The sequence below is a fragment of the Lycorma delicatula genome, chromosome 5 (assembly GCF_047948215.1).
Source record: "Lycorma delicatula isolate Av1 chromosome 5, ASM4794821v1, whole genome shotgun sequence".
NCBI lineage: Eukaryota > Metazoa > Arthropoda > Insecta > Hemiptera > Fulgoridae > Lycorma > Lycorma delicatula.
The window spans coordinates 5,786,697-5,806,394 of NC_134459.1; the positions used below are offsets into that span (position 1 = coordinate 5,786,697).

Below are 19,698 nucleotides of genomic sequence, written 5' to 3' on the forward strand. Positions count from 1 at the left end.
TTCTATCTCAGTTGCTTTATATGCATCATAGCCATAAGAAATGGTGAAACAGACAGTGCAATGCAAAATAAAATGAAAATTATCCTTTAAGTGTAGGATTTTTCCTGACAATATATCTATCATTGAGGTTAACAGTTGTATTTGTATATAAAAAATAAAGTAAATTACTCCCTGTTCTGACAAATTAATTTTAATTGAATGAACTCTAAAAATGTACAAGTACACATAAGTAAAAATTACAAGTACACAGTAAAAAACGTTAAGGTTTATTTTAAGACATCATTAAACAATTTTTTGATTAGTATGCTTTTGATTCTGCAGTACAGTTAACAATCAGCAACGTTTACACCAGTGAACTACAGACACTCTTTTAGTACATAAGTTTTCAGTAGTTCTGTATTTGCTTTGCTTGATACACTTCAATTTCCAGGAAACTATTACTTAGGCATCGCATAATCATAAGATTACAAAAATTCGTATGTATCATTTCGTATGTATTCGATTTATCATTTTACCCACCGTGAGAGAAATATTGTTTTTGTAAAAGTAATTTTTAATTAAATTAGAAATCTTCGAATAACAATTGGTTCAAACAAAAGACAATTATTGACATTAGATAACTACGTGATGAAACATTTTTTTTTTGTCAAAAGGGAATGTTTAAAAAATATGTGTACCTGCACTTAGATTTCATAGTTTACACATTAAAAAGTAATTTATCGCTATCTATCAGAAGAATGAAGAATTAACATTGCATTGGTTATGTTTGTACTGCCCAATGAAAGAAATACTGCTTTCTTTGTGTTTTAAAAATATACAAAGTGGATTATGAATTATTTATTTTAAGTTCAGTTTTGGTAAATATCTGTAGATTGTTTTTTCTAAATAGTTTAATATTTGATCGACGTTGGGCAAATACATATCCGTTCAAAAATCTGATTGTTTTTATTGAACTTATCGGTCGGTTTGAAATAAGATGGTGTTCAACAGTGCTACAGATTTGTTTGACTTCTCTACCAAGCGCGTTTTGTGTAGTAGTAACAAAAGAAAAACTGTGTGTCTTGAGGGGAGATTTCCAAACAGTGGCGAACCAGCTATTATTTTTCTTGAAAAACTTCCGATTTCTTATAAAACGGCGCAAAACTTATGCAATAACAGCATTCTCGAGAAATCGTATAATTCTGTTCATAATTATGAATGTACTTCTAAACTCAGCTTAAACGGTAATCCATTTGTTTACTTGCATGTGTTTTGTTTGTTTTATTTAATTTTTAGAAATACCCGAATATTTCTTGTATTTTCTTGCTACCCTATTTTTTCTTGTAATCTAGTTAGATTGTAGAAAGTTGATCTGATATAGTTTTAATGTAGGTACAAGAGATTGATATTTTTATTGTTACAAAAAATGTTATTCAATATTCCTTCTCATAAATAGTTTCTTTACTTAGAGATGAGAATAAATCCAGCATCATAGTTTTAAAATTAATTTCAATAAACAAAAAAAAGCATTACTGTCATATTGTAGTAATAACACCAGAAGTAGCCATCCCTATTTTTAGGTGTAATGATTGAGCCTCTTGTTGAATAACCTTGTAGATTTCATTTGCAAAAAAGCTCATATAACATCCTTCCATGATTATTAATAGCCAGAGACTTGATAATTATAAATTGATGAAGGCAGTAAATCATAAATTGATAATATAAACACACCTAAAATTAAGTTTCGTAGCTGAATACAAACACAAACTTTCTTGACCATATCACACATTAACCAACTAACAAAAATGCGTGTTCAAATTTCCCAGAAAACTAACCCATGACAGACATATTCAACTACATCACTTAAATCTCCAACCTCATGTAAACCCTCTGTTCAAATTAACCCTTCTTCCAGTTGGTTTCATGCCTTTCTCATGAATTAGTAAACAATTTCCCACATAACTGAAAAATATCACTGCCTTATTTTTAATGAATCAGCATTGCTCTCATGTTCTTAATTTATTGATAGCTTACATTAAATTATTTTTTTCATAATAATATGGATGTAGTACTTTTAGTAGTTGCTGTAGATTATTAACTTAACTGTGTTAAACATTCCTAATTATATAAAAAATTAATTTACTTTTTAAATTTTACAAACTGAATAAATTATTTATTATTTTTTTTATTTATAATTAATTTCAAAATGTTTTATTTTGTTAACAGATAAATAAAAGCTTATATTTTATTTATCTTTCAGTACATTATTTTCATATTATCCAAAAGACACATGACATTGTATTTCCAGGATTGCTCAATAACTTAGGTCTTAAAATAAATGACTAATAATGTAATACATTTATCAAATTCAGTTATGAGCTTGATCATCATAAATTCTGAGCTCGAGATCTTTAATTAATGATCTGTGTATGAGCAAAATGTTATTACAGATTTAACCATTATAAAAAAATTCAATAAAACAGTAAGGGCATATTACAGGATTTGATATGAATACTTTGCTTAAAAAGAATCTATTATTTGGATTTGATTCTGTCATTGAATATTGACATTTTCATTTTAATTAACCAGTTGGCTATCAAAATCTAGTACTTTTGTTAATAAAGCAGCGATTCTGAGCAATTCTTTGAACAACCTACATTTTTTCATACTTTATGTATCATAGTAGATATGCTTAGGATCGAGGAAAACACGATCCAAATTATAGAAGCAGTTGACTCGTGCCCAGGTAAAAGCCTGCACTGCGTTATCAGTACTTAGTCAATTATAATGCTAATCCATTCTATGGAGAGAGGAATAAACCATGAACTAACCTTAAAACATCAAAGTCTGACTTTGAATCAGCTTTTGAAGATGATGACAGTGCCCTTCATAAGGTGATTATCCATTATACATGTGACTAATATTATAAAACATGTGGTGTAGTCTCTCTTATAGTAACTGTATTTCCGTTTAAACATAAATTTTTCCAAGTTTCTAAGATTGTATTAAGAATGGCCATACCTTAGTAATTTATCTTTAACCTCTCCACAGAATTATAACCTTAACTCTAACCTTTACCTCTCTGCACAGAACAGATTAGCATCTGAAAAGGACTTAATAACTCACAAAACTGATAGTTAATTGCCTACCATACTGATGATATGGCACAGACTTTGAACTTGCTTGGGTCACCTGCTGTACAAACTTCCATCATTTAGATGTTGTGTTTTACTGCTTGTATGGTATATTAAAGTTTGACCAAATTTAATAAAGTATTTGCCCAGAATTACTCATAAAATTAACTCTACTACCCTTTCTTAATTAGATCAATTTATATTTTATTTTACTATTTACACAGGCTGACCAACAAAGATTTTTACTAAGAAAAATGTGGGTTATTTTATTAGTTTTATCATACATCCTTTCAGTCACTATTTGGTACTGACGTGTTAATTGTGGTGCATTAAATTTGCGCTTTTTTAAGTGCCAATAATTATTGTACTTAGTTTACTTTTCTTATTAATAAGTTTTGTATAATTTGTATATTTAATGTTAATTAGATGAGGTTACTGAGCGTAGTTTATGTTTGGTTAGATTATGTTCCTAACCGAGCATAACCTTTACTCACTAATCTTGTAAAATTAATGTTAAATATATAAATTATATATAACTTTCAGGGTGATTCAAAGAAATGGGAAATTAAAAGAATTAAATAACGTTAATGAAAAAATTTTTTAGAAAATGAATTTTATTTCATGTAATTGTACAAATGTTGCCATTTTAGGATACATACATTCATTTTAGTTTATTTTTTAAAGATGACATCTTCCAGGTGACCTCCTCTTCTACGTAAACACTCACGAAGTCTCTTCGTTAAATTGTTCATGGTTTGACATAACATCTCAACTGGAATTTCCGCAATTGCTTCTCGGATCTTTTCCTTCAGTTTTTCTGTTGTAGCAAGTCTACTGTGGAACACTTTTAAGGTGACCCCACATAAAGTAATCGAAGTTGATTAACAATATCATGGTAATTGTCGGATTTTTTTTTCTAAGAAAACCTTTGCAAATGTATAATCAAGAGATTAATATTTTTATTGTTACAAAAAATGTTATTCAATATTTCTTCTCATAAATAGTTTCTTTACTTAGAGATGAGAATAAATCCAGCATCATAGTTTTAAAATTAATTTCAATAAACAAAAAAAAGCATTACTGTCATATTGTAGTAATAACACCAGAAGTAGCCATCCCTATTTTTAGGTGTAATGATTGAGCCTCTTGTAGAATAACCTTGTAGATTTCATTTGCAAAAAAGCTCATATAACATCCTTCCATGATTATTAATAGCCAGAGACTTGATAGTTATAAATTGATGAAGGCAGTAAATCATAAATTGATAATATAAACACACCTAAAATTAAGTTTCGTAGCTGAATACAAACACAAATTTTCTTGACCATATCACACATTAACCAACTAACAAAAATGCGTGTTCAAATTTCCCAGAAAACTAACCCATGACAGACATATTCAACTACATCACTTAAATCTCCAACCTCAAGTAAACCCTGTGTTCAAATTAACCCTTCTTCCAGTTGGTTTCATGCCTTTCCCATGAATTAGTAAACAATTTCCCACATAACTGAAAAATATCACTGCCTTATTTTTAATGAATCAGCATTGTTCTCATGTTCTTAATTTATTGATAGCTTATATTAAATTATTTTTTTCATAATAATATGGATGTAGTACTTTTAGTAGTATGATATTTTAGAAATATCCATAGATTATTCAACACCCTATTTCACCAGAAGGTCACATAGAACTCAATCCTGTTCTTTACTTTAAAAATGAGATAAGCGACAAACAAAGATAGAATAAACATTAAAAGTTCTACATAGCACCATTAGCACTCAGTCACTGTTTGAACATTTGTCAAATATCTGTGAAAAATCTTTTGCCAAATAATCACATTGTAAATATTTTTTCACTTACTCAGAAATACTGCCAATAATAGCGTAAATGTGAGAACAGGAACACCAGCTATGATCGGGCCTGCAAAGGTGACCGAAAAACTCATAGTTTTTAAAAACGTTATTACTTTAGTTAAGTTTTTCATTAAAAATGTAACAATTTTGATAAATTTTCAGAAGCAGAACTGTTTTGGGAATAACTTGAACAAAATAGAAAGTCTGTAGGTACCTTTTTTTAAAATGTATATCATTGATGGTTTATTTTTTAATAATAAAGTAATATTAATTCTAATCAGTCTTATTCCACAAGAAATAGAACAAGTGCATTTTCCGCAAATTAACTAATATCATTCTGTTCTAGACTACTATACTATGGACCTTCACTATCCACAGTATAATGCAAAAAAAAAATTTATTTTGGCCAAACTTTGCAGTAGACAACAATGTTGCAGTAACTTCTTATTACAACACAATTTTTCAAATTAACCCCCTTCTTCCAGTTGGTTTTATGCCTTTCCCATGAATTAGTAAGCAATTTCCCAATAATATGGATGTAGTCCTTTTAGTAGTTGCTGTAGATCATTAACTTAACTGTGTTAAACATTCCTAATTATATAAAAAATTAATTTACTTTTTAAATTTTACAAACTGAATAAATTATTTATTTATTTTTTTATTTATAATTAATTTCAAAATGTTTTATTTTGTTAACAGATAAATAAAAGCTTATATTTTATTTATCTTTCAGTACATTATTTTCATATTATCCAAAAGACACATGACATTGTATTTCCAGGATTGCTCAGTAACTTAGGTCTTAAAATAAATGACTAATAATGTAATACATTTATCAAATTCAGTTATGAGCTTGATCATCATAAATTCAGAGCTTGAGATCATTAATTAATGATCTGTGTATGAGCAAAATGTTATTACAGATTTAACCATTATAAAAAATTTCAATAAAACAGTAAGGGCATAATACAGGATTTGATATGAATACTTTGCTTAAAAAGAATCTATTATTTGGATTTGATTCTGTCGTTGAATATTGACATTTTCATTTTAATTAACCAGTTGGCTATCAAAATCTAGTACTTTTGTTAATAAAGCAGCGATTCTGAGCAATTCTTTGAACAACCTACATTTTTTCATACTTTATGTATCATAGTAGATATGCTTAGGATCGAGGAAAACACGATCCAAATTATAGAAGCAGTTGACTCGTGCCCAGGTAAAAGCCTGCACTGCGTTATCAGTACTTAGTCAATTATAATGCTAATCCATTCTATGGAGAGAGGAATAAACCATGAACTAACCTTAAAACATCAAAGTCTGACTTTGAATCAGCTTTTGAAGATGATGACAGTGCCCTTCATAAGGTGATTATCCATTATACATGTGACTTATATTATAAAACATGTGGTGTAGTCTCTCTTATAGTAACTGTATTTCCGTTTAAACATAAATTTTTCCAAGTTTCTAAGATTGTATTAAGAATGGCCATACCTTAGTAATTTATCTTTAACCTCTCCACAGAATTATAACCTTAACTCTAACCTTTACCTCTCTGCACAGAACAGATTAGCATCTGAAAAGGACTTAATAACTCACAAAACTGATAGTTAATTGCCTACCATACTGATGATATGGCACAGACTTTGAACTTGCTTGGGTCACCTGCTGTACAAACTTCCATCATTTAGATGTTGTGTTTTACTGATTGTATGGTATATTAAAGTTTGACCAAATTTAATAAAGTATTTGCCCAGAATTACTCATAAAATTAACTCTACTACCCTTTCTTAATTAGATCAATTTATATTTTATTTTACTATTTACACAGGCTGACCAACAAAGATTTTTACTAAGAAAAATGTGGGTTATTTTATTAGTTTTATCATACATCCTTTCAGTGTTAACTGTGGTGCATTAAATTTGCGCTTTTTTAAGTGCCAATAATTATTGTACTTAGTTTACTTTTCTTATTAATAAGTTTTGTATAATTTGTATATTTAATGTTAATTAGATGAGGTTACTGAGCGTAGTTTATGTTTGGTTAGATTATGTTCCTAACCGAGCATAACCTTTACTCACTAATCTTGTAAAATTAATGTTAAATATATAGATTATATATAACTTTCAGGGTGATTCAAAGAAATGGGAAATTAAAAGAATTAAATAACGTTAATGAAAAAAGTTTTTAGAAAATTTTATTTCATGTAATTGTACAAATGTTGCCATTTTAGGATACATACATTCATTTTAGTTTATTTTTTAAAGATGACATCTTCCAGGTGACCTCCTCTTCTACGTAAACACTCACGAAGTCTCTTCGTTAAATTGTTCATGGTTTGACATAACATCTCAACTGGAATTTCCGCAATTGCTTCTCGGATCTTTTCCTTCAGTTTTTCCGTTGTAGCAAGTCTACTGTGGAACACTTTGCTTTTAAGGTGACCCCACATAAAGTAATCGAAGTTGATTAACAATATCATGGTAATTGTCGGATTTTTTTTTCTAAGAAAACCTTTGCAAATGTATAATCAAGAGATTAATATTTTTATTGTTACAACAAATGTTATTCAATATTTCTTCTCATAAATAGTTTCTTTACTTAGAGATGAGAATAAATCCAGCATCATAGTTTTAAAATTAATTTCAATAACCAAAAAAAAGCATTACTGTCATATTGTAGTAATAACACCAGAAGTAGCCATCCCTATTTTTAGGTGTAATGATTGAGCCTCTTGTAGAATAACCTTGTAGATTTCATTTGCAAAAAAGCTCATATAACATCCTTCCATGATTATTAATAGCCAGAGACTTGATAGTTATAAATTGATGAAGGCAGTAAATCATAAATTGATAATATAAACACACCTAAAATTAAGTTTCGTAGCTGAATACAAACACAAATTTTCTTGACCATATCACACATTAACCAACTAACAAAAATGCGTGTTCAAATTTCCCAGAAAACTAACCCATGACAGACATATTCAACTACATCACTTAAATCTCCAACCTCATGTAAACCCTCTGTTCAAATTAACCCTTCTTCCAGTTGGTTTCATGCCTTTCCCATGAATTAGTAAACAATTTCCCACATAACTGAAAAATATCACTGCCTTATTTTTAATGAATCAGCATTGTTCTCATGTTCTTAATTTATTGATAGCTTATATTAAATTATTTTTTTCATAATAATATGGATGTAGTACTTTTAGTACTATGATATTTTAGAAATATCCATAGATTATTCAACACCCTATTTCACCAGAAGGTCACATAGAACTCAATCCTGTTCTTTACTTTAAAAATGAGATAAGCGACAAACAAAGATAGAATAAACATTAAAAGTTCTACATAGCACCATTAGCACTAAGTCACTGTTTGAACATTTGTCAAATATCTGTGAAAAATCTTTTGCCAAATAATCACATTGTAAATATTTTTTTACTTACTCAGAAATACTGCCAATAATAGCGTAAATGTGAGAACAGGAACACCAGCTATGATCGTGCCTGCAAAGGTGACCGAAAAACTCATAGTTTTTAAAAACGTTATTACTTTAGTTAAGTTTTTCATTAAAAATGTAACAATTTTGATAAATTTTCACAAGCAGAACGGTTTTGGGAATAACTTGAACAAAATAGAAAGTCTGTAGGTACCTTTTTTTAAAATGTATATCATTGATGGTTTATTTTTTAATAATAAAGTAATATTAATTCTAATCAGTCTTATTCCACAAGAAATAGAACAAGTGCATTTTCCGCAAATTAACTAATATCATTCTGTTCTAGACTACTATACTATGGACCTTCACTATCCACAGTATAATGCAAAAAAAAATTTATTTTGGCCAAAGTTTGCAGTAGACAACAATGTTGCAGTAACTTCTTATTACAACACAATTTTTCAAATTAACCCCCTTCTTCCAGTTGGTTTTATGCCTTTCCCATGAATTAGTAAGCAATTTCCCAATAATATGGATGTAGTACTTTTAGTAGTTGCTGTAGATCATTAACTTAACTGTGTTAAACATTCCTAATTATATAAAAAATTAATTTACTTTTTAAATTTTACAAACTGAATAAATTATTTATTTATTTTTTTATTTATAATTAATTTCAAAATGTTTTATTTTGTTAACAGATAAATAAAAGCTTATATTTTATTTATCTTTCAGTACATTATTTTCATATTATCCAAAAGACACATGACATTGTATTTCCAGGATTGCTCAGTAACTTAGGTCTTAAAATAAATGACTAATAATGTAATACATTTATCAAATTCAGTTATGAGCTTGATCATCATAAATTCAGAGCTTGAGATCATTAATTAATGATCTGTGTATGAGCAAAATGTTATTACAGATTTAACCATTATAAAAAATTTCAATAATACAGGATTTGATATGAATACTTTGCTTAAAAAGAATCTATTATTTGGATTTGATTCTGTCATTGAATATTGACATTTTCATTTTAATTAACCAGTTGGCTATCAAAATCTAGTACTTTTGTTAATAAAGCAGCGATTCTGAGCAATTCTTTGAACAACCTACATTTTTTCATACTTTATGTATCATAGTAGATATGCTTAGGATCGAGGAAAACACGATCCAAATTATAGAAGCAGTTGACTCGTGCCCAGGTAAAAGCCTGCACTGCGTTATCAGTACTTAGTCAATTATAATGCTAATCCATTCTATGGAGAGAGGAATAAACCATGAACTAACCTTAAAACATCAAAGTCTGACTTTGAATCAGCTTTTGAAGATGATGACAGTGCCCTTCATAAGGTGATTATCCATTATACATGTGACTTATATTATAAAACATGTGGTGTAGTCTCTCTTATAGTAACTGTATTTCCGTTTAAACATAAATTTTTCCAAGTTTCTAAGATTGTATTAAGAATGGCCATACCTTAGTAATTTATCTTTAACCTCTCCACAGAATTATAACCTTAACTCTAACCTTTACCTCTCTGCACAGACAGATTAGCATCTGAAAAGGACTTAATAACTCACAAAACTGATAGTTAATTGCCTACCATACTGATGATATGGCACAGACTTTGAACTTGCTTGGGTCACCTGCTGTACAAACTTCCATCATTTAGATGTTGTGTTTTACTGATTGTATGGTATATTAAAGTTTGACCAAATTTAATAAAGTATTTGCCCAGAATTACTCATAAAATTAACTCTACTACCCTTTCTTAATTAGATCAATTTATATTTTATTTTACTATTTACACAGGCTGACCAACAAAGATTTTTACTAAGAAAAATGTGGGTTATTTTATTAGTTTTATCATACATCCTTTCAGTGTTAACTGTGGTGCATTAAATTTGCGCTTTTTTAAGTGCCAATAATTATTGTACTTAGTTTACTTTTCTTATTAATAAGTTTTGTATAATTTGTATATTTAATGTTAATTAGATGAGGTTACTGAGCGTAGTTTATGTTTGGTTAGATTATGTTCCTAACCGAGCATAACCTTTACTCACTAATCTTGTAAAATTAATGTTAAATATATAAATTATATATAACTTTCAGGGTGATTCAAAGAAATGGGAAATTAAAAGAATTAAATAACGTTAATGAAAAAATTTTTTAGAAAATGAATTTTATTTCATGTAATTGTACAAATGTTGCCATTTTAGGATACATACATTCATTTTAGTTTATTTTTTAAAGATGACATCTTCCAGGTGACCTCCTCTTCTACGTAAACACTCACGAAGTCTCTTCGTTAAATTGTTCATGGTTTGACATAACATCTCAACTGGAATTTCCGCAATTGCTTCTCGGATCTTTTCCTTCAGTTTTTCCGTTGTAGCAAGTCTACTGTGGAACACTTTGCTTTTAAGGTGACCCCACATAAAGTAATCGAAGTTGATTAACAATATCATGGTAATTGTCGGATTTTTTTTTCTAAGAAAACCTTTGCAAATGTATAATCAAGAGATTAATATTTTTATTGTTACAACAAATGTTATTCAATATTTCTTCTCATAAATAGTTTCTTTACTTAGAGATGAGAATAAATCCAGCATCATAGTTTTAAAATTAATTTCAATAACCAAAAAAAAAGCATTACTGTCATATTGTAGTAATAACACCAGAAGTAGCCATCCCTATTTTTAGGTGTAATGATTGAGCCTCTTGTAGAATAACCTTGTAGATTTCATTTGCAAAAAAGCTCATATAACATCCTTCCATGATTATTAATAGCCAGAGACTTGATAGTTATAAATTGATGAAGGCAGTAAATCATAAATTGATAATATAAACACACCTAAAATTAAGTTTCGTAGCTGAATACAAACACAAATTTTCTTGACTATATCACACATTAACCAACTAACAAAAATGCGTGTTCAAATTTCCCAGAAAACTAACCCATGACAGACATATTCAACTACATCACTTAAATCTCCAACCTCATGTAAACCCTCTGTTCAAATTAACCCTTCTTCCAGTTGGTTTCATGCCTTTCCCATGAATTAGTAAACAATTTCCCACATAACTGAAAAATATCACTGCCTTATTTTTAATGAATCAGCATTGTTCTCATGTTCTTAATTTATTGATAGCTTATATTAAATTATTTTTTTCATAATAATATGGATGTAGTACTTTTAGTACTATGATATTTTAGAAATATCCATAGATTATTCAACACCCTATTTCACCAGAAGGTCACATAGAACTCAATCCTGTTCTTTACTTTAAAAATGAGATAAGCGACAAACAAAGATAGAATAAACATTAAAAGTTCTACATAGCACCATTAGCACTAAGTCACTGTTTGAACATTTGTCAAATATCTGTGAAAAATCTTTTGCCAAATAATCACATTGTAAATATTTTTTTACTTACTCAGAAATACTGCCTATAATAGCGTAAATGTGAGAACAGGAACACCAGCTATGATCGTGCCTGCAAAGGTGACCGAAAAACTCATAGTTTTTAAAAACGTTATTACTTTAGTTAAGTTTTTCATTAAAAATGCAACAATTTTGATAAATTTTCACAAGCAGAACGGTTTTGGGAACAACTTGAACAAAATAGAAAGTCTGTAGGTACCTTTTTTTAAAATGTATATCATTGATGGTTTATTTTTTAATAATAAAGTAATATTAATTCTAATCAGTCTTATTCCACAAGAAATAGAACAAGTGCATTTTCCGCAAATTAACTAATATCATTCTGTTCTAGACTACTATACTATGGACCTTCACTATCCACAGTATAATGCAAAAAAAAATTTATTTTGGCCAAAGTTTGCAGTAGACAACAATGTTGCAGTAACTTCTTATTACAACACAATTTTTCAAATTAACCCCCTTCTTCCAGTTGGTTTTATGCCTTTCCCATGAATTAGTAAGCAATTTCCCAATAATATGGATGTAGTACTTTTAGTAGTTGCTGTAGATCATTAACTTAACTGTGTTAAACATTCCTAATTATATAAAAAATTAATTTACTTTTTAAATTTTACAAACTGAATAAATTATTTATTTATTTTTTTATTTATAATTAATTTCAAAATGTTTTATTTTGTTAACAGATAAATAAAAGCTTATATTTTATTTATCTTTCAGTACATTATTTTCATATTATCCAAAAGACACATGACATTGTATTTCCAGGATTGCTCAGTAACTTAGGTCTTAAAATAAATGACTAATAATGTAATACATTTATCAAATTCAGTTATGAGCTTGATCATCATAAATTCAGAGCTTGAGATCATTAATTAATGATCTGTGTATGAGCAAAATGTTATTACAGATTTAACCATTATAAAAAATTTCAATAATACAGGATTTGATATGAATACTTTGCTTAAAAAGAATCTATTATTTGGATTTGATTCTGTCATTGAATATTGACATTTTCATTTTAATTAACCAGTTGGCTATCAAAATCTAGTACTTTTGTTAATAAAGCAGCGATTCTGAGCAATTCTTTGAACAACCTACATTTTTTCATACTTTATGTATCATAGTAGATATGCTTAGGATCGAGGAAAACACGATCCAAATTATAGAAGCAGTTGACTCGTGCCCAGGTAAAAGCCTGCACTGCGTTATCAGTACTTAGTCAATTATAATGCTAATCCATTCTATGGAGAGAGGAATAAACCATGAACTAACCTTAAAACATCAATGTCTGACTTTGAATCAGCTTTTGAAGATGATGACAGTGCCCTTCATAAGGTGATTATCCATTATACATGTGACTTATATTATAAAACATGTGGTGTAGTCTCTCTTATAGTAACTGTATTTCCGTTTAAACATAAATTTTTCCAAGTTTCTAAGATTGTATTAAGAATGGCCATACCTTAGTAATTTATCTTTAACCTCTCCACAGAATTATAACCTTAACTCTAACCTTTACCTCTCTGCACAGAACAGATTAGCATCTGAAAAGGACTTAATAACTCACAAAACTGATAGTTAATTGCCTACCATACTGATGATATGGCACAGACTTTGAACTTGCTTGGGTCACCTGCTGTACAAACTTCCATCATTTAGATGTTGTGTTTTACTGATTGTATGGTATATTAAAGTTTGACCAAATTTAATAAAGTATTTGCCCAGAATTACTCATAAAATTAACTCTACTACCCTTTCTTAATTAGATCAATTTATATTTTATTTTACTATTTACACAGGCTGACCAACAAAGATTTTTACTAAGAAAAATGTGGGTTATTTTATTAGTTTTATCATACATCCTTTCAGTGTTAACTGTGGTGCATTAAATTTGCGCTTTTTTAAGTGCCAATAATTATTGTACTTAGTTTACTTTTCTTATTAATAAGTTTTGTATAATTTGTATATTTAATGTTAATTAGATGAGGTTACTGAGCGTAGTTTATGTTTGGTTAGATTATGTTCCTAACCGAGCATAACCTTTACTCACTAATCTTGTAAAATTAATGTTAAATATATAAATTATATATAACTTTCAGGGTGATTCAAAGAAATGGGAAATTAAAAGAATTAAATAACGTTAATGAAAAAATTTTTTAGAAAATGAATTTTATTTCATGTAATTGTACAAATGTTGCCATTTTAGGATACATACATTCATTTTAGTTTATTTTTTAAAGATGACATCTTCCAGGTGACCTCCTCTTCTACGTAAACACTCACGAAGTCTCTTCGTTAAATTGTTCATGGTTTGACATAACATCTCAACTGGAATTTCCGCAATTGCTTCTCGGATCTTTTCCTTCAGTTTTTCCGTTGTAGCAAGTCTACTGTGGAACACTTTGCTTTTAAGGTGACCCCACATAAAGTAATCGAAGTTGATTAACAATATCATGGTAATTGTCGGATTTTTTTTTCTAAGAAAACCTTTGCAAATGTATAATCAAGAGATTAATATTTTTATTGTTACAACAAATGTTATTCAATATTTCTTCTCATAAATAGTTTCTTTACTTAGAGATGAGAATAAATCCAGCATCATAGTTTTAAAATTAATTTCAATAACCAAAAAAAAGCATTACTGTCATATTGTAGTAATAACACCAGAAGTAGCCATCCCTATTTTTAGGTGTAATGATTGAGCCTCTTGTAGAATAACCTTGTAGATTTCATTTGCAAAAAAGCTCATATAACATCCTTCCATGATTATTAATAGCCAGAGACTTGATAGTTATAAATTGATGAAGGCAGTAAATCATAAATTGATAATATAAACACACCTAAAATTAAGTTTCGTAGCTGAATACAAACACAAATTTTCTTGACTATATCACACATTAACCAACTAACAAAAATGCGTGTTCAAATTTCCCAGAAAACTAACCCATGACAGACATATTCAACTACATCACTTAAATCTCCAACCTCATGTAAACCCTCTGTTCAAATTAACCCTTCTTCCAGTTGGTTTCATGCCTTTCCCATGAATTAGTAAACAATTTCCCACATAACTGAAAAATATCACTGCCTTATTTTTAATGAATCAGCATTGTTCTCATGTTCTTAATTTATTGATAGCTTATATTAAATTATTTTTTTCATAATAATATGGATGTAGTACTTTTAGTACTATGATATTTTAGAAATATCCATAGATTATTCAACACCCTATTTCACCAGAAGGTCACATAGAACTCAATCCTGTTCTTTACTTTAAAAATGAGATAAGCGACAAACAAAGATAGAATAAACATTAAAAGTTCTACATAGCACCATTAGCACTAAGTCACTGTTTGAACATTTGTCAAATATCTGTGAAAAATCTTTTGCCAAATAATCACATTGTAAATATTTTTTTACTTACTCAGAAATACTGCCTATAATAGCGTAAATGTGAGAACAGGAACACCAGCTATGATCGTGCCTGCAAAGGTGACCGAAAAACTCATAGTTTTTAAAAACGTTATTACTTTAGTTAAGTTTTTCATTAAAAATGCAACAATTTTGATAAATTTTCACAAGCAGAACGGTTTTGGGAACAACTTGAACAAAATAGAAAGTCTGTAGGTACCTTTTTTTAAAATGTATATCATTGATGGTTTATTTTTTAATAATAAAGTAATATTAATTCTAATCAGTCTTATTCCACAAGAAATAGAACAAGTGCATTTTCCGCAAATTAACTAATATCATTCTGTTCTAGACTACTATACTATGGACCTTCACTATCCACAGTATAATGCAAAAAAAAATTTATTTTGGCCAAAGTTTGCAGTAGACAACAATGTTGCAGTAACTTCTTATTACAACACAATTTTTCAAATTAACCCCCTTCTTCCAGTTGGTTTTATGCCTTTCCCATGAATTAGTAAGCAATTTCCCAATAATATGGATGTAGTACTTTTAGTAGTTGCTGTAGATCATTAACTTAACTGTGTTAAACATTCCTAATTATATAAAAAATTAATTTACTTTTTAAATTTTACAAACTGAATAAATTATTTATTTATTTTTTTATTTATAATTAATTTCAAAATGTTTTATTTTGTTAACAGATAAATAAAAGCTTATATTTTATTTATCTTTCAGTACATTATTTTCATATTATCCAAAAGACACATGACATTGTATTTCCAGGATTGCTCAGTAACTTAGGTCTTAAAATAAATGACTAATAATGTAATACATTTATCAAATTCAGTTATGAGCTTGATCATCATAAATTCAGAGCTTGAGATCATTAATTAATGATCTGTGTATGAGCAAAATGTTATTACAGATTTAACCATTATAAAAAATTTCAATAATACAGGATTTGATATGAATACTTTGCTTAAAAAGAATCTATTATTTGGATTTGATTCTGTCATTGAATATTGACATTTTCATTTTAATTAACCAGTTGGCTATCAAAATCTAGTACTTTTGTTAATAAAGCAGCGATTCTGAGCAATTCTTTGAACAACCTACATTTTTTCATACTTTATGTATCATAGTAGATATGCTTAGGATCGAGGAAAACACGATCCAAATTATAGAAGCAGTTGACTCGTGCCCAGGTAAAAGCCTGCACTGCGTTATCAGTACTTAGTCAATTATAATGCTAATCCCTTCTATGGAGAGAGGAATAAACCATGAACTAACCTTAAAACATCAATGTCTGACTTTGAATCAGCTTTTGAAGATGATGACAGTGCCCTTCATAAGGTGATTATCCATTATACATGTGACTTATATTATAAAACATGTGGTGTAGTCTCTCTTATAGTAACTGTATTTCCGTTTAAACATAAATTTTTCCAAGTTTCTAAGATTGTATTAAGAATGGCCATACCTTAGTAATTTATCTTTAACCTCTCCACAGAATTATAACCTTAACTCTAACCTTTACCTCTCTGCACAGAACAGATTAGCATCTGAAAAGGACTTAATAACTCACAAAACTGATAGTTAATTGCCTACCATACTGATGATATGGCACAGACTTTGAACTTGCTTGGGTCACCTGCTGTACAAACTTCCATCATTTAGATGTTGTGTTTTACTGATTGTATGGTATATTAAAGTTTGACCAAATTTAATAAAGTATTTGCCCAGAATTACTCATAAAATTAACTCTACTACCCTTTCTTAATTAGATCAATTTATATTTTATTTTACTATTTACACAGGCTGACCAACAAAGATTTTAACTAAGAAAAATGTGGGTTATTTTATTAGTTTTATCATACATCCTTTCAGTGTTAACTGTGGTGCATTAAATTTGCGCTTTTTTAAGTGCCAATAATTATTGTACGTAGTTTACTTTTCTTATTAATAAGTTTTGTATAATTTGTATATTTAATGTTAATTAGATGAGGTTACTGAGCGTAATTTATGTTTGGTTAGATTATGTTCCTAACCGAGCATAACCTTTACTCACTAATCTTGTAAAATTAATGTTAAATATATAAATTATATATAACTTTCAGGGTGATTCAAAGAAATGGGAAATTAAAAGAATTAAATAACGTTAATGAAAAAATTTTTTAGAAAATGAATTTTATTTCATGTAATTGTACAAATGTTGCCATTTTAGGATACATACATTCATTTTAGTTTATTTTTTAAAGATGACATCTTCCAGGTGACCTCCTCTTCTACGTAAACACTCACGAAGTCTCTTCGTTAAATTGTTCATGGTTTGACATAACATCTCAACTGGAATTTCCGCAATTGCTTCTCGGATCTTTTCCTTCAGTTTTTCCGTTGTAGCAAGTCTACTGTGGAACACTTTGCTTTTAAGGTGACCCCACATAAAGTAATCGAAGTTGATTAACAATATCATGGTAATTGTCGGATTTTTTTTTCTAAGAAAACCTTTGCAAATGTATAATCAAGAGATTAATATTTTTATTGTTACAACAAATGTTATTCAATATTTCTTCTCATAAATAGTTTCTTTACTTAGAGATGAGAATAAATCCAGCATCATAGTTTTAAAATTAATTTCAATAACCAAAAAAAAGCATTACTGTCATATTGTAGTAATAACACCAGAAGTAGCCATCCCTATTTTTAGGTGTAATGATTGAGCCTCTTGTAGAATAACCTTGTAGATTTCATTTGCAAAAAAGCTCATATAACATCCTTCCATGATTATTAATAGCCAGAGACTTGATAGTTATAAATTGATGAAGGCAGTAAATCATAAATTGATAATATAAACACACCTAAAATTAAGTTTCGTAGCTGAATACAAACACAAATTTTCTTGACCATATCACACATTAACCAACTAACAAAAATGCGTGTTCAAATTTCCCAGAAAACTAACCCATGACAGACATATTCAACTACATCACTTAAATCTCCAACCTCATGTAAACCCTCTGTTCAAATTAACCCTTCTTCCAGTTGGTTTCATGCCTTTCCCATGAATTAGTAAACAATTTCCCACATAACTGAAAAATATCACTGCCTTATTTTTAATGAATCAGCATTGTTCTCATGTTCTTAATTTATTGATAGCTTATATTAAATTATTTTTTTCATAATAATATGGATGTAGTACTTTTAGTACTATGATATTTTAGAAATATCCATAGATTATTCAACACCCTATTTCACCAGAAGGTCACATAGAACTCAATCCTGTTCTTTACTTTAAAAATGAGATAAGCGACAAACAAAGATAGAATAAACATTAAAAGTTCTACATAGCACCATTAGCACTAAGTCACTGTTTGAACATTTGTCAAATATCTGTGAAAAATCTTTTGCCAAATAATCACATTGTAAATATTTTTTTACTTACTCAGAAATACTGCCAATAATAGCGTAAATGTGAGAACAGGAACACCAGCTATGATCGTGCCTGCAAAGGTGACCGAAAAACTCATAGTTTTTAAAAACGTTATTACTTTAGTTAAGTTTTTCATTAAAAATGTAACAATTTTGATAAATTTTCACAAGCAGAACGGTTTTGGGAATAACTTGAACAAAATAGAAAGTCTGTAGGTACCTTTTTTTAAAATGTATATCATTGATGGTTTATTTTTTAATAATAAAGTAATATTAATTCTAATCAGTCTTATTCCACAAGAAATAGAACAAGTGCATTTTCCGCAAATTAACTAATATCATTCTGTTCTAGACTACTATACTATGGACCTTCACTATCCACAGTATAATGCAAAAAAAAATTTATTTTGGCCAAAGTTTGCAGTAGACAACAATGTTGCAGTAACTTCTTATTACAACACAATTTTTCAAATTAACCCCCTTCTTCCAGTTGGTTTTATGCCTTTCCCATGAATTAGTAAGCAATTTCCCAATAATATGGATGTAGTACTTTTAGTAGTTGCTGTAGATCATTAACTTAACTGTGTTAAACATTCCTAATTATATAAAAAATTAATTTACTTTTTAAATTTTACAAACTGAATAAATTATTTATTTATTTTTTTATTTATAATTAATTTCAAAATGTTTTATTTTGTTAACAGATAAATAAAAGCTTATATTTTATTTATCTTTCAGTACATTATTTTCATATTATCCAAAAGACACATGACATTGTATTTCCAGGATTGCTCAGTAACTTAGGTCTTAAAATAAATGACTAATAATGTAATACATTTATCAAATTCAGTTATGAGCTTGATCATCATAAATTCAGAGCTTGAGATCATTAATTAATGATCTGTGTATGAGCAAAATGTTATTACAGATTTAACCATTATAAAAAATTTCAATAATACAGGATTTGATATGAATACTTTGCTTAAAAAGAATC

At 28.6% G+C, this 19,698-nt stretch overlaps 1 protein-coding gene across 4 annotated transcripts in view; it reads left to right on the plus strand.

The window, feature by feature from the left end:
• Positions 1–758: 758 nt before the first annotated feature.
• Dcps (Decapping enzyme, scavenger) overlaps positions 759–19,698 on the plus strand; it is a 408,912-nt gene continuing 389,972 nt past the window's right edge. The window contains exon 1 of one of the 4 annotated variants that reach the window (XR_012756355.1): positions 759–1,223. Coding sequence is in view for 2 of the 4 variants with exons in the window: in XM_075365577.1 (XP_075221692.1) it covers positions 977–1,223 (247 nt within the window). In the remaining 2 variants the exon portion in view is untranslated. The remainder of the gene's footprint in view (positions 1,224–19,698) is intronic. The other 3 variants (XR_012756354.1, XM_075365577.1, XM_075365576.1) reach the window with 3 other exon arrangements.